The 13700-nt window shown below is 40.1% G+C and overlaps 1 protein-coding gene across 1 annotated transcript; it reads left to right on the top strand.

Moving 5' to 3' along the window:
• Window positions 1–9942: 9942 nt before the first annotated feature.
• TMEM252 (transmembrane protein 252) lies at window positions 9943–11742 on the top strand. The gene is made up of 2 exons (XM_009951060.2): window positions 9943–10292; window positions 11385–11742. Exons 1-2 carry the CDS (start codon window positions 9943–9945, stop codon window positions 11740–11742), a joined length of 708 nt encoding a protein of 235 aa, XP_009949362.2.
• Window positions 11743–13700: the final 1958 nt, after the last annotated feature.

Below are 13700 nucleotides of genomic sequence, written 5' to 3'. Positions count from 1 at the left end.
GATGGAGTCCACCAGAAAGGTGGAAAATAGTGAAAAATGTTGAAAAAATCCAAGTACTGGATACTCCCTACCTCTGAAATGTAGCTAACTTCTTTCAGCAAGTAGTACTCTATAAAGGAGGGGGAGTCCACAATGTTTCCGAAGTGAGGTGCCTTATAATAAACTAGCTGATCAGCTTAAACATAATAAACCTACTTACACATACTTCTTGGTACTAACGGAAAGGTTACGCAACATACAGTTACACGTCTAAGATTTGTTTGAATTATTTGGGTAACGAAGGCGGACAGTAGTCTCTTACATTATGTGATTTGAAACAAATAAAAAGTGACATTCTGTGAGTGTTATAAATTTGGAAAAATATTGCCAATGCAAATGAGCATCAGTCATCATGACAAAATCCTTATGCTGAACGATCATGTGCTGTTACAGAAGAGTTTGCTGCTAGAAAGGAGAGCAATATGAGTTAAATATCTTGTTGTATCTCATGTTTGCCATGATAAATAACGTCAAGTATGTTCAAAGTACTAGGTACTAGATTGCTACCTTCTAGGTGATGCCAAAGAAAGGAAGGACTTAGATCAGAAGGCTCCTGTGGAAGTCTCCTAATCCAGGCTTCTGCTCCAGGCAGAGCTAACTGCAAAGCTCGGTCAAGTTGCCAAATTTTGAAAATCTGAAATGGTGAAGGTTATCTCCAACAGAGAAAGTCTTTGTTCCAGAGTTCCACCGCTCCCATGCTTCCTTACAGCAATTTTAACGTATTAGCTCTTTTTCTTCTACTGTTCCACTTCTGAGAAAAGTTTCTCTCTCTCTTCTCAATAAGCTCCTTCCAGGTGGTGGAAGTCTGCTTTAGTTTCCCCACCTTGTCCTGCTCTCACTGGGTTGAACAGCTAGTTCTTCTCCCCTAGCTCTTTTTTGTACATCACATGGTGCAGCTACAGCTATTTGAGTCATGCTTACCTAGGTTTATTCAACTTCATTGATATCTCTTTCATAATGCGGAGCTAAAATTGCACACTTTATTGCTGTTGAACTTGAAACTTTGATATTTTCAAATAAAAATGTAGCAGCAGTAAAGAAAGAAGCTCGCTTTGCAAAGAGGATTGGGTACAAGGTAGGAAAAAACGGGAGTAGATGATGACAAAGAGTAAGGATAAAAAAGAAAGTGAGTAAGAATGAGAGGTAAAGAGCAGCACTTCTGTCTGAGAAATAAAAAACCCTACTCAGAATGTATGTATGAACTCTTTCTCCCATGGGTGTATAACCGACAGGTACACAGGTGCCAAAAGGTGAAGTTCTTCCCTTTTTCCTGCCCCGGGTTCCCATTTGTAGCTACTCCTTCACTTGGGTCCAGGAGCTGAGCAGCTGCAAGGTGAACCAGACCAGCAGAAAAAGGAGAAAAATAGTTCCCTTCTCTGATTCACACTGTAGCCATCTGAACATGAATGCTGGATCAAATAGGAAGGGAGAGAAAAGGGGGCTGGGAAGGACACAGGGCAGTGACTGTGAGCTGGGAAGTAGGCATGTAATCACTCAGGTAGTGGTTTATGCTGACTTAAGAGCCATAGCATTATTCCAGAAGGTAAATTACTTCTTCACAATGTTTAATAGGAGCTGAGGAGTAAATACACAGGACTTCAATTCTGCTTTGCCTTCAAGGTCAGATTATTGAGGGCTTTGAAAAACACACATCCCTGAAAAATCCAGGGTCTGAGTCTGGACAGAAGAACCAGTTCTGGCCACATGCAGTAAGGAAAATGTAATTACAGTGCTCAACAGCTGCATTTGCAGAGGAGAAACCTCTGAATTCGTACTTTTAATAGCTTTTCGTGTGCTTCAGACAAATGAATGGATTCAATGATTGGGATGTGCTAGTAAAGGCAACCGATACCAAGAGTGTGGGACATTCTACTTATGAGACCTAGCATGGATCAAGTGGCTAGAAACAGTGATCAGGAATGGACATGGGTGCTACCTGGGATTGTCACATGGGAAGAGGGAGCTTGGAGGGGCAGCTCTTAACAAGTCAGCTGGCAAAAAAAAAGCATTATCTGTCAAGTTAGTGCCAGGGGTGCTGCAGGTGTATGGCTACAAGCTCACATTTTTTTCTTTCTCAACAGAGCAAATGATCAACAACAGAAGTGAATTAAACTGCTGACACAATGGATTGGATACCAGGTTCACCTTAACTTTTGCAGGTGAAATACCTCTGAAAGCCTTTTATGTCTTCCTGCTTTGGAGGCAACACGCTGGGAAGGAAAGAGGAAGATGGACGTTATTTCTCTCAAAGACAACACCATTGTTTCAGCTAAAGTATGTTATATGGTTCACAAGACAATAAACTGTGGTTCAGATTCATCTGTTAATATCAGTAAGTGAACTTCATAATCCTTACAGTGTTTACATCCTCCTTTTATGGAAGCCTGTTTATGCAAAGTGTCTTGGGAATACAGGACAAGGAAACTAGTCACTGCAGATGTGCATTCACTGGCATTTAATCCCTTTCTACTAAGCTGTTTTAATAGCTGTTACATTTTTTTACCTCCTGATTGTGAAGTGAATCAAGTATTTGCCTCTTCTAAGGCTATTCATTTTCAGGCTAAGATTCTTCCTAACTATTTTGAACACTCTCAGCTTTCATTTTGACAAGTACAACATGTCCAGCACTTTCAGTTTCTTCCTGTACAACAGACTGTTGATTCACCTGTTTGCTTAACAGCACTTCTGTGCATTTGCTACAGGTTCAAAGGGTCCTCAACCAGAAAAACGTAATTTGTGCATGGAACCACTGCTTTTGAGTATGGATATTAACACTTTTCCATCCCAGCAGAAGAGATCATCCCTCCTACAGTAGTATTTGTCTGTATTACGGTTGTGTAACCAAGTCATGACCGTCATCAACAGTATTGCAGATTTATTCCCTCCCCTCTTGTGAGGCCGTAAATGTTCTCTGTGAAGTGTTTATCTTTCTCTGTGTAGTCCTGTTGGTTCCTAGGAACTGGAGTAAGTCCAGTACAACATACATTCCCTGCCTCTTCTGCTCCTTACTAAGAACGTATTTGATACTGTTTGCATTTATTCTTCAGTTCCTCTTAAGTCATAAGTTCAGGGTCAAGTTGCTGTTTGACTTATGCAGACTTTGGTTTTGGTTGAGCTGTTTTCTAAATAAAAAGTACGTTTTTCTTTATGCCTCCTTTTTTTCCAATTTTCTGTTAACTTGCTGCTTTTTTCCTGTGCCTTTTCTTCCTTGTGTTTTCAATCAGAAGCAGTGTCTTTCTTAGCTTCTTTTCGAGTGTCATCCTATCATCCACCAGATCAGCACCAAACACCTTAATGGTCTGTCCAAAACAAAAATCTGTGTTTCACCCTATGGTCTCACTAGCACTGACTCTGCCTCCAGCATCACCACCAGTTCTGGTTCTACTCAGGGTTTCTAGTACCAGCCCCATCAGCTCCCTAAACTTTATACCCCGAAGAATAAAGTTGGCCTTTACTACCTTCTTCCACCGTGGCTGTAGATCCCAGCAAGGGGTAAGCCATGGGTTGCCGGACCACAAGCACAGTTTCTGTCACCTCTATGAAGCCATCAACACCAAACTGATAGTAACTTCAGTTGATGCAGTCGGATGTCCATGCTGTGGCAGATCAGGTTGTATCTTAGGTATGTATAGATCAGTCTGTATCACCTCCTTGACTGGAAATAGTGTTCACTCTGCTTCTCCACACCTGATAGAAGGGCTCAGCCAATGATTTCAAAAGAAGTCCGCTCCTTTCCTGCAGACCGTTGGTGACCATCCTAACAGATGCCTTTTCTGAGGTGGGAAGTGCCCATTAGTCGTCTCTAAGGGTAAGGCTGGTGATCTATGAAGGAGGCACATGCATTATGTGGAGCTGGTATGTTCCTATGTCATATATGGGAGGAGATCTTCAAATCAATGCAATTAATGCCAGTACAGTACACTGTATCAGCCTGCAAGGGGAATGGAGATCCTTCTATTAGGCATGAAGATAGTCAGCTTTTGCAGTTGGACTATCAACCTCTGCATGCACCTATTGGTGGTGCATTTCAGATCCTGCAGTCCTAACAGACATTTCTTCTTGAACCATCAGGGAGATATCAGTCACCCGCACTCCATTTTCCCACACAGCAGCTGTCTATCTGTAGGCCTCCTAGCTTTGTGCGTTAAAGCAGTGTTGTGTAGCTACTGCCTGCTAGTTCTGGTTTCCGAACTGAAAATTGAAGAGCACTAGGACTCTGCTGATGCTCTGCTGATGTTCCTAGGTCCACTCACCAAAATGCAGACCTTTATCTCTAACCTCCACCTGCTATGACTCTCCATATTGCTCTGGCCTCTCTGTTTTTTTGCTGAGTATGGCTGACAAATTGTCCCTCAGGCAAACACGTTCATTCGCACAAAAGTGTGCAAACTTTACACAGCGCAAGCTTTATACATCTTCCTGGCTGTAGCTTTTTTCCACGTGTTTCCCAAGCCATTGCATAATTGTGCTAACTGCTGCTTAGGCGACTGCATGCACTGCAGTTACAGGAACAAATACAGGTATTTGTCATTTCTGACACCAGATTCAGTCTTGAAAATGATTGCTAAAAATTATTTGAAGGCTTTTCTACCTGGGACCATTTGTTAGCTTGGTTTTGTGTAAAACTCTGTCACAGGACATTTTCTCTAAACTATAGCAGGTCTTCTGCATCTTTCCCACTTAAAATTCTGAAAAGTTACGCCTGTAACAATCAACTGCCTGTTAGTATCTGACATCTGATTGCAGAGCTTAGCCAACCTACTGGAATGACGTCAAATAAGAAGAGTTTCAGGAGGTTCAAACTAATTGCCTTATAATATTTAACCATATTTGAAAGCAAATAGGAACTCTTGTTTTAATATTAAACCTTCCAGCACAGCCAAACAGCTAGCTGTAAGCTTTTTTTGCTTTGTTAGAACAAGAGCTATCAGCAGCTCCTTCAAAGTTCACTTTTAATCTGCTTTTGACAAAACTGACCAAGTCTTGCAGCCAAGCCTGAAGACCTGACTTTGCTCCTGCTGCCAATGGCAAATAGCCATCGGTGCCAAGAGGACTGTTCTTCAGTGCTTTTCCCACCTTAAAACTAAAGATGGACTAAACAAGTGCCCAGAGTAGTCCTCACCTTTCCTAGAGGAGGGCAGCATGGTTCATATAGGCAATGTCATATGTCATATGTTTGCATGCTTATCTGAGTTGTGTTTGAAAGTATCTATAGAAGGCATATGTCTTGCTTTGATTCCTTGCACAGAAATGTATTTTACCCTTAAATCTCAATTAAAAAATCAAAGAAGCTCAAGCTTAGGACAATTGTCTTCTTTATGAAGGAAGCACATAGGGCCAGTAAAAGGAAAAAAAAATATTTTTTTTTAAAAAATGACATATAGAATTTGAATGAAAAATAATTACTTTTACACTTTCTCCCTAAGCAATTTTTTTCCCAAGACGTTTTGTGCTGTCATTATGCAATACAGTCAGCTAATTACATATGATAGCACTGCTTTCCAACTAGCTGGTTACTTATTGTGTACTATGTTATGAATAGAAGTCTGCCAAAATCCTTATGTGTCTGATGGTGAATTACAAAACTTTCTGTAAGATGAACACTTCAGTAAGCACACGATTACGCTTTCAATGCATAAACAAAAGGGAACTTGTCTCCTGTACAGAGGATTCTGGTTCAGGGGGGTCAAAGTTATCCGTGTTTGCTATGTGGTGATGTAAAATTGTTTCCTACTCAGAAGACATGTAGGTGTCCTTGAGGCACCACTGTGTAGCAAATGGTTGACAGGAAATGACGGCCCTATGTACCCTGTAATTCATACCGCACAGTCAGATAGTCCCTGTTTTACCTATGGCTCTAATTCTGATGCATAGGTAAATAGATAGCGAAGCCTTTTGTTTGGTGACTTTTTTTTTTTTTGCGTTTTAAAAACTTTCTATTTCACTGCACATGTGACAATTTTTAACCCTTAATTCTACATGCTGTTCATAGATTCCCCAGGCCTTTTCATGTAAGATGTGATATTTTTGAAGATGTGAGTATGAGACAAATAAAGCATGCCTATACTTTCAAGGGTAGAGCCTTCCTTTATAACTTCTTGCAGACAGAAGAAGAAGAAGAAGGTCTACTGATACCTTTTTTGACACAGGGAGTTAGCATTCTGGTTTTGACTGAAAGCAATTAAAAGGGAAGCCATGGCATCTGCTGAGAATCCCTCATGTTCATTTCAATTATTTTTTTTTTTTAAATATACAAGTTCTGATAGATTTATAAACAGCTGACAGGCCAAAGGTAATTCCACATTCATTAGGGAACTGTCCCATAGTGTGTGTGATTTTTTTCTGACTAGCCAGTTCACAACATCACTCTGAACTATTAAAATGTTATCACAATTACTTATTTCATTCTTTTACTAAATAAATAAAACAAGAAAATTTTGAAAGAATGTCTGGAAAATATGAATGTGTGAGTTACCAAAAAGCAAATTCAAATATTTGTTGAAATATTACTCGTTAAAACTCAAGATTTTCTCCATGATTTTAAAACTTCTCTTTGTTTTAAGTATTAGTATTTATTGCTTGTTCGTTCTTGCCACTTCTAGGGTAGTCTGTTCTCAATCGTTTTGGGAAATCTCAGAATAAAAATCCTGTAGCTGACTATTTTCAATCAAACTATTTCATTCCTGCTCCTTTCAAGTATTTGTAGAATAAATTGAACTCAGTTTCCCTTATGCAGTTTGATCATTCATTCACAGATAGCGGCTAGATCTCGTGACATCACAATGTCTTCAAAGACAAAGAGTAGCCCTGGCTGTGTTCACACATCTTCGTTTGCAAAGGTTCAAACCTCAAATTCACAGGTTGGGAACTGGTCTGCAAAATATGATTTTGATGTTCATATTGCTTCCACTCCCATTGACACTTAAACTCTCCTATGCTCTGAATATCATTGTAATTAATTCAGGTATGATATGGAGAAGAGACTATGACTGCAGAGCTGAAAATAATTTCCCATGCTCTCAAATGCAAATTTTTAATGAATACTACAGTTGCTAAAGAGGGGCCTATCGATAAAACTGCACTGAATTATTGACAACAATGTACAACACCCTTTGAGTCCTTTATTACCAATAAATCATGTCAGCTAAGGGGGCTAGAAGGTGAGAAAAGAGGAAAACAAAACTGGATTAAAGTCTTGGTTTTAATTTCATTAAAAATAATACATTTCAGACTAGAGCAATACAGATCTTCTTGAACTTTCTGGTTAAATATCACTTTTTAGTAGCAGTAGCATATTTGACCGGTAATATATTATCTTGCATCATGTACATATGACATGCAGCTTGTACAGCCACATCCTACATATTTTCATTAAAATGTCAGGTTTTTAATTTTATGATTTTAATGTTTTCCATTTTATTAGTATTTTTAAAAATAAGACTGTGTTTCACAGTTTTAATAAAAATGTTTATGATATCACAAATTTCTTTTTGAGTAATATAATTCTAGCAACTGGTTTGTGAGAAAACTGCCTTACAGGTTTCAACAGGACACAGGGTAAGCAGTGACCTTCCCAAGTGAAATGCAAATTGCAAAACAATCGCAGTCGTCAAAGTCATCCAGTGGAACATCCATTAAGTCCATCTTCAGTCAGACTTCCTAAGGAGTGCTTTTTGTGCGTCTGGACTGCTAACTTTTGACCTTGGTCTGCAGCCAGTTCTACTCAACAACGTTTACACCATGTCAGCTATTCCCTTTTCCCACCTGATCCTCATTAGAAGCAACTGCCTTCCTGTTTTGTAAGAGAGATAGGAAATCTGCTCATCCAGTCTGATGCAGTCCAAGACACTCACTGCCAACAAAACAGCCGAGCTGCAAAACGCTGTGGAAGTTGCAAACAGCCAAGAACAACATTACAGAAAACATTAAGTGATGGAAAATAGGAAAAATAACAGAACCTTGAAAATTAAACTGCAATATAGGGCTATTTCTTTATACACCTATTATGTGAGATGCAGTAATTTGAGATCAAGTGCTATTTTCAAGGATAAGATACCATAGTCTGTTGTCATAGACTTAACTGACCTCTTGCAGAAAGCACCTAATTTATGCAGCTTGCAAAATTAGGAAAATCAGCAAATGTGAAACCACTGGCAGATATGTATCTTCCCCATAAAAGCAGCTCCTTTATTTCTCCTTCTCCCACAGCACCACAGCAGACTAAGCCCTCATTCCCTGGTGACCCCTCCATCCACAGCTTTCATTGCTTTCATGCAGTGTTAAGCAGTCCTCTGTCCATTGCATCTTGCAGTCACACTGCAAGCCTGCGTCCTCCCGAGGGGTGTGGGTTCTGCCTCCGCCATGCAGATGCCACTGAGAGATCTAGCTTGCTAGAAGCAGGAGCAGGGGTCCTGACAAGCGCTGTTACACAATCCTGGATCTATGACAGCTGGATGAGAAAAAGCACATTGCTGGAGAGGAAACAGGAGCTTGTTTTGACCTTTCAGGGTCATGCAGATGAGGGGCATGCAGCACTGAGAATCAGGTTGCTACAGCTATCCAAAATTTGCCAGCCACCTCTTGAGCTGAACTGCACGACTGGAAACCCGTAGCAGTGGTACTGAACAAGCCACGAGCTCCCAAGGGGAAGCTTAGCTGAACAATTTTAATTTCTGTTCATCCATGAGCAGGAAAGACAACGTATTTCCCAAACCTATTAGCAGGTTTTCTGTGAGGAGGTAGCCCAAACCACAGAGATAAGCACATGATTATTACCTGCTTCCCCAGCTACATCATATGAAAACATAAGGCTGCAATATACTCACCATTGTAATAAAGAGACGAGCCTGAGCCTATATTTTGAATGGTCCCCTGTTCTGATTTGCTCACTGTGTGCAACGAAGAGTTTAAAACAAACCTAGGCAAGGTCTGGTTAATTACTCCACTGCTGAAAATATTCAGAAACATAATTAGTAATGTTCCAAATAAGGTAGCATTACGAGACAAGTCAAGTTCTGATTGCGGAGTTTGCTGTGCCATGTCAAAAACTAGTGGGTAAGATCTCCAAGGGAAAATCCACCAAACAATTCTGAAGATTATTTTTTGCATCAGAGGTAGAAAAATTTAGGCCTAAAATCTTGCTACCTAAAAAAGGTAGCAAGCATATGTGAATTTCAGACGTCCAAGTATATTTGGAGAACTAAGTATAGGTGTTCCCACACAGCTTTGAGCACTGATCCTTTTGAAAATCAGTCAATAAAAATTGCTGGAAGAGAGAAGAGAATAATGGTAAAGGAATCAGAGTACAAGTGAACCTGCAGACAAAGAAAGAGATTTCTTGTACGCCTATGTCCTTTTTTGACATTAATCAATTTTTATTTCATTCAATTTGTATACAAAATTCATTGATATATCACATTGCAAGCTAGAAATTTATCCTTTTTCAAAGGACTATTAAAAAAGTCAAGGCAGTTGAATGGTGAGTTAAAGACAGAAGAAGACCAAAATCCAATGAAAGATGTGAAAATGCATGATTAAGAAATAAATATATTTTCCCTCCCCAAATTTAGCAGGGACTTATGAACAGTGTTTTTATTGTTCAGCGGTTTTTGTAAGACAAATGAATACAGGTCTCATTCATAAACTAACAAGGCGTGTAAACCATTGCAAATTGTAGTGTGAAACAAATGCAGCAGTTCAGTATGCACTGTGGAGACTGCAGTGGCAAAGGAATGGTGCAGGGAGTTTCTGTTTCCTTTCTTCAAGTAGATTTAAGATTACAAATTAATCTCAAAAGAGATTATGAGTATATCAAAGAGTTAATAAGTATCTTGAAACCACCTGTTTCTCTTAATGTCCAAAGGCCAGTTGATCCTGAAGTGTATAAAATACCAATGCATGAAGATGAGAAGCATAGCTGAGACAGCCATCAAACAAACAGCACACAGGAATCAAGTGTTGTGTCTGATGGGAAAGATGCCAAAAGGGGGTTTTACCTTCATTCATATTTTTTTGCTCTTACTCAGTTTCTCCACTATTTGTCTAGGAGTCCTTTGCATTTCCACAAGTTCCTCCACATGCAGATGTGGAAATAACGAGCTGGTATTTTACTGCCTATTAGCTTTAGGGTTCTTTCTCCTTGTGACTGGCATTTTCTGGAGCACTTTTCACGAAGTCTTGAAATACAGGGGCCGCAGCAGCATCTTCATGCGAAATCCCAGACATAGAGAGCTACGTGTCAGCACCATAGACAGGTATGTGCTGCAGACTGCAGCTGATGAACTGGGAGGGAGGGATGTTGCTTTGTAAACATACTGTGAGAAGAAAGAACCAATATAAGGTTTTTACAAAGTAAAAAATATGTTGCCATTTTATTGTATGCCTGTGGAGAGGACCGTGGTCTGAAATTTGATTTGCTAGAACAAGCAGCAATGTGCAAACATCAATTTGTGCAAAAAATACGTAAGGTAAGGTATACCACAGGAAACGTGGCAGGTTGCACAGAGTAGTCTAAAGCCATGCATGGAGGGAGCAGGTGCAGCTACACCAATTTCATGGAGCTCCTGCAGCAGCATCATTAGTTCCATCTCAACAGAACGTTCCAGATGTGCTGCCGTGGGACATGTCCTCATATTACTCTTTACCAATGAGGTATGCAGGGAGCTTCAGCTCCTGATATGATCCCTGATGAAGTTTTCTTCTGTAACTGTCCCCGCTATTTCTGAGCAAAGTCTGATGTTTTGAGAGAGTTTCTTAAACTGATTGGCGCTAAGCCTGACAAAAGCCTTTAACAGGGTCACTGGGTACAAATTACTTTTCCCAGACTGCTGTGGTAACCACACCAGAAACACCGACAATGGGTGCTCTAAAAGCACTATAAAAACAACATTCAGTAAATTTTGGTTAGATAAGCAGAAACATGCAAAATGTATTTTAAAACTGTGGGAAACAATAATTATTGTAATAATAAATAACTCACTAATTTGAGACTACTTGAGACAATGATCTCTTTCTTCTTCCACATCAAACTTTTCTTGGGCACTTGTTGAAATACTCACAAGCATGAGTGTTTGTAAGCCATGGGAGGGAACTCTCATGGGGAAGGCTCATCTTTTTAGAATGCTCTGTTTTAATAAAACGTTTTGCAGAAAGACAGGTAATGATCCCAGCTATGCCAGCTGTTTTATATTAATATATTCTGTTGATCTAAACCTACTTAGGTCTCCATTTACAGTTTAAGTCCCATCTAAACTTTGGAAACATAACAGAGAAAGCACCTAATGAAGCTCTCCGAGACAAATCACATTTTACCGTGATGTGTTTCTTTTTGGTTTGTTTTTTTTCAGGCCTGACTTCTATCCCCCCTCCTACGAAGACAGCACAGATCCTGAAAAACAGACCTTCCCGCTGCCAGTTGCCTCCATACTGAAAGAGCAAGAAGTCATCAATATCCCTCTGCCTCCATATAGCAAAACCAGTACAGAGTTCATCAGTGACACTAACGAGCAGGAACAGCCACCACCATATGAATTATCTGTGAGGCAGCTACAGCAGCAGCAAACAGCTGATCAAGACTCAAACCCTGGAGCAGAGTCTAATTCTCATCCATCCACACAAGAAAACAGTTACCAACAGGATACAGACTGCCAGAGGACCCCAGAAAGAGTAATGCCTGTCAGAATATCTGAGACAGACAGTGGGTAACATTCTGCATCTGTGAAGCAGGGAAACTTAGGGTGAAACTGCCCAGGAGAAGCACTGACCATTCGTGTGTTTCAGTGGAGTTGGGGGGGAGAGATATGAAGGTGCTCAGTATTTCAAAGTAGAATGAATTTCTGTAGAGATAGAAACGATCAGGCTATATCTCATAAAAGTCAACTTCACTGGCAGTAAGAGTTTCTTATGCTGCAAGATAAATGAAGCATCGTGCTGTTATTAATCTTAAATGTCTTGTGACTCATAAGGAGTTTCAGCTGAAAGTCCTCATTTGTGGTTTTGTCACATTAGCTGACTTAGGAAATCTACTCATTCAGCCTTTGTTTGGAATTTGTAAATTATTTGTTGTAACTGATTATTTTTGTATCATATGCCTTTCTAGTTACATGTTTCATTTTGGGGTACTAATAGCTGGTATTTTACTATTTAATTAATGAATAAATTTTGCATTTAAAGCAAATACCTTTATTTGCTTAAGTGCTACAAGGTGTCCATGATTCAGGCTAAGCACACAATACAATATACTTAATGCACTTCCTAGCTTCTAAACAGACAACCCTGGTTATGCCCACAACTCCTCAGAGGGAACTAGCAATTGCAAGAAGAAAAACCTTCTCTGACTGCTCTGAGCTGTCTCTGAAAGCAATTGTATCCACTGCAGCCTAGTTGAGACTGTGGAAACCAAAAAAGGAGTCCTGTATCGTTTCAGACACATGTGGCCTTGGGGTTTAGGGGACAGGTAGTACCAGAAAGAGGACAGTCTTGGACTCATCCTTCCTCTATTACATGTTTCCTTCCTTCCACAAAACCACTGAGGCAAATTTGCATCCAGGACACTGCCATCTATAATTCCAGATGACAAGAAAAATTTTGTGGCAGTTCACCCAGATTTGGACCAGCAACACGGTCTATAGGTGGAGTTTTGCTTTTTCATAGTATCATAAAATAGTTTGGGATGGAAGAGACCTTTAAAGGCCATCTAGTCCAACCCCCCTGCAGTGAGCAGGGACATCTTTAGCTAGATCAGGTTGTTCAGAGACCCATCCAACCTGACCTTGAATATTTCCAGGGACCCCCATCCTTCTACCACCTCTCTGGGCAACCTGTTCCTGTTTTTGTTGCAGAAGCAATGAGACAGAAAAGTTATCACACTTTCCAGATGCCCACATACCCCAAGACAACACCTGTAGCATTATGGTTGCATATACATTAGAAATGCAAGCCATGATGGTGATCGTAACAATAGCTAAGGCCAGGGAAGTGAAAATCACATCGTTTTTTTCTTCCAAAGAATTGCATCCTTTGTGGGAAGGACTTACAAACCTTCAGCTGATGTAAGGAGAACAGAAAGCAGGATAAAATGGGGTGGAGAAATCACAAAGAAAAGAAAATCAATGCAAAACAAGTTGAGGAAGAGAAAGGTATTAAAAGAATCACAGGCTTAAAAAAGAGTCCCTGAAAAAGACAGAAGCTGATAGAAGACGCCATCAGCATATAAAGATTTTTCAAAGTGACTGAGAAGTGGCACAGCACAGAGGAGAACAGGAAGTTCTTCACTGTGCTTTATTTCCAAAACAGCTGAAGTGAGGATCTCCCATGCCAAGTAATCTCATTATGGTCTTACCTCCTAGCACTACCATACCCACCCCTTGAAATCCCTTGCCTCTTTACTCTAGGGCCCTGAATCCTGAAGGCTGTGCATGCTGCACAAGTATTGGTGTGGGGATGAGCCTGATTAACCAGGAGACCTCACATGGCAAAATATTTGTCCTGTGCAAGTTCAACTTTTTTTTTTTTTTTTTTTAATGTGGAAATCTAACTTTTCCACCAGATTAACTTTTAAAACAAGACTGAATCAGTGGGAAATGATTGAGACTACAGGTAGCTCTGAAAGCAAGTACTGCGGTAGTACTGCTGAAGGTTGCTCTCCGACCAGTTTGCTATAG

Source organism: Leptosomus discolor, chromosome Z (genome assembly GCF_034619465.1).
Source record: "Leptosomus discolor isolate bLepDis1 chromosome Z, bLepDis1.hap2, whole genome shotgun sequence".
NCBI classification, from domain to species: domain Eukaryota; kingdom Metazoa; phylum Chordata; class Aves; order Leptosomiformes; family Leptosomidae; genus Leptosomus; species Leptosomus discolor.
The sequence above is the reverse complement of the archived record's forward strand: the minus strand, read 5'-3'. Positions and strand labels throughout refer to the sequence as shown.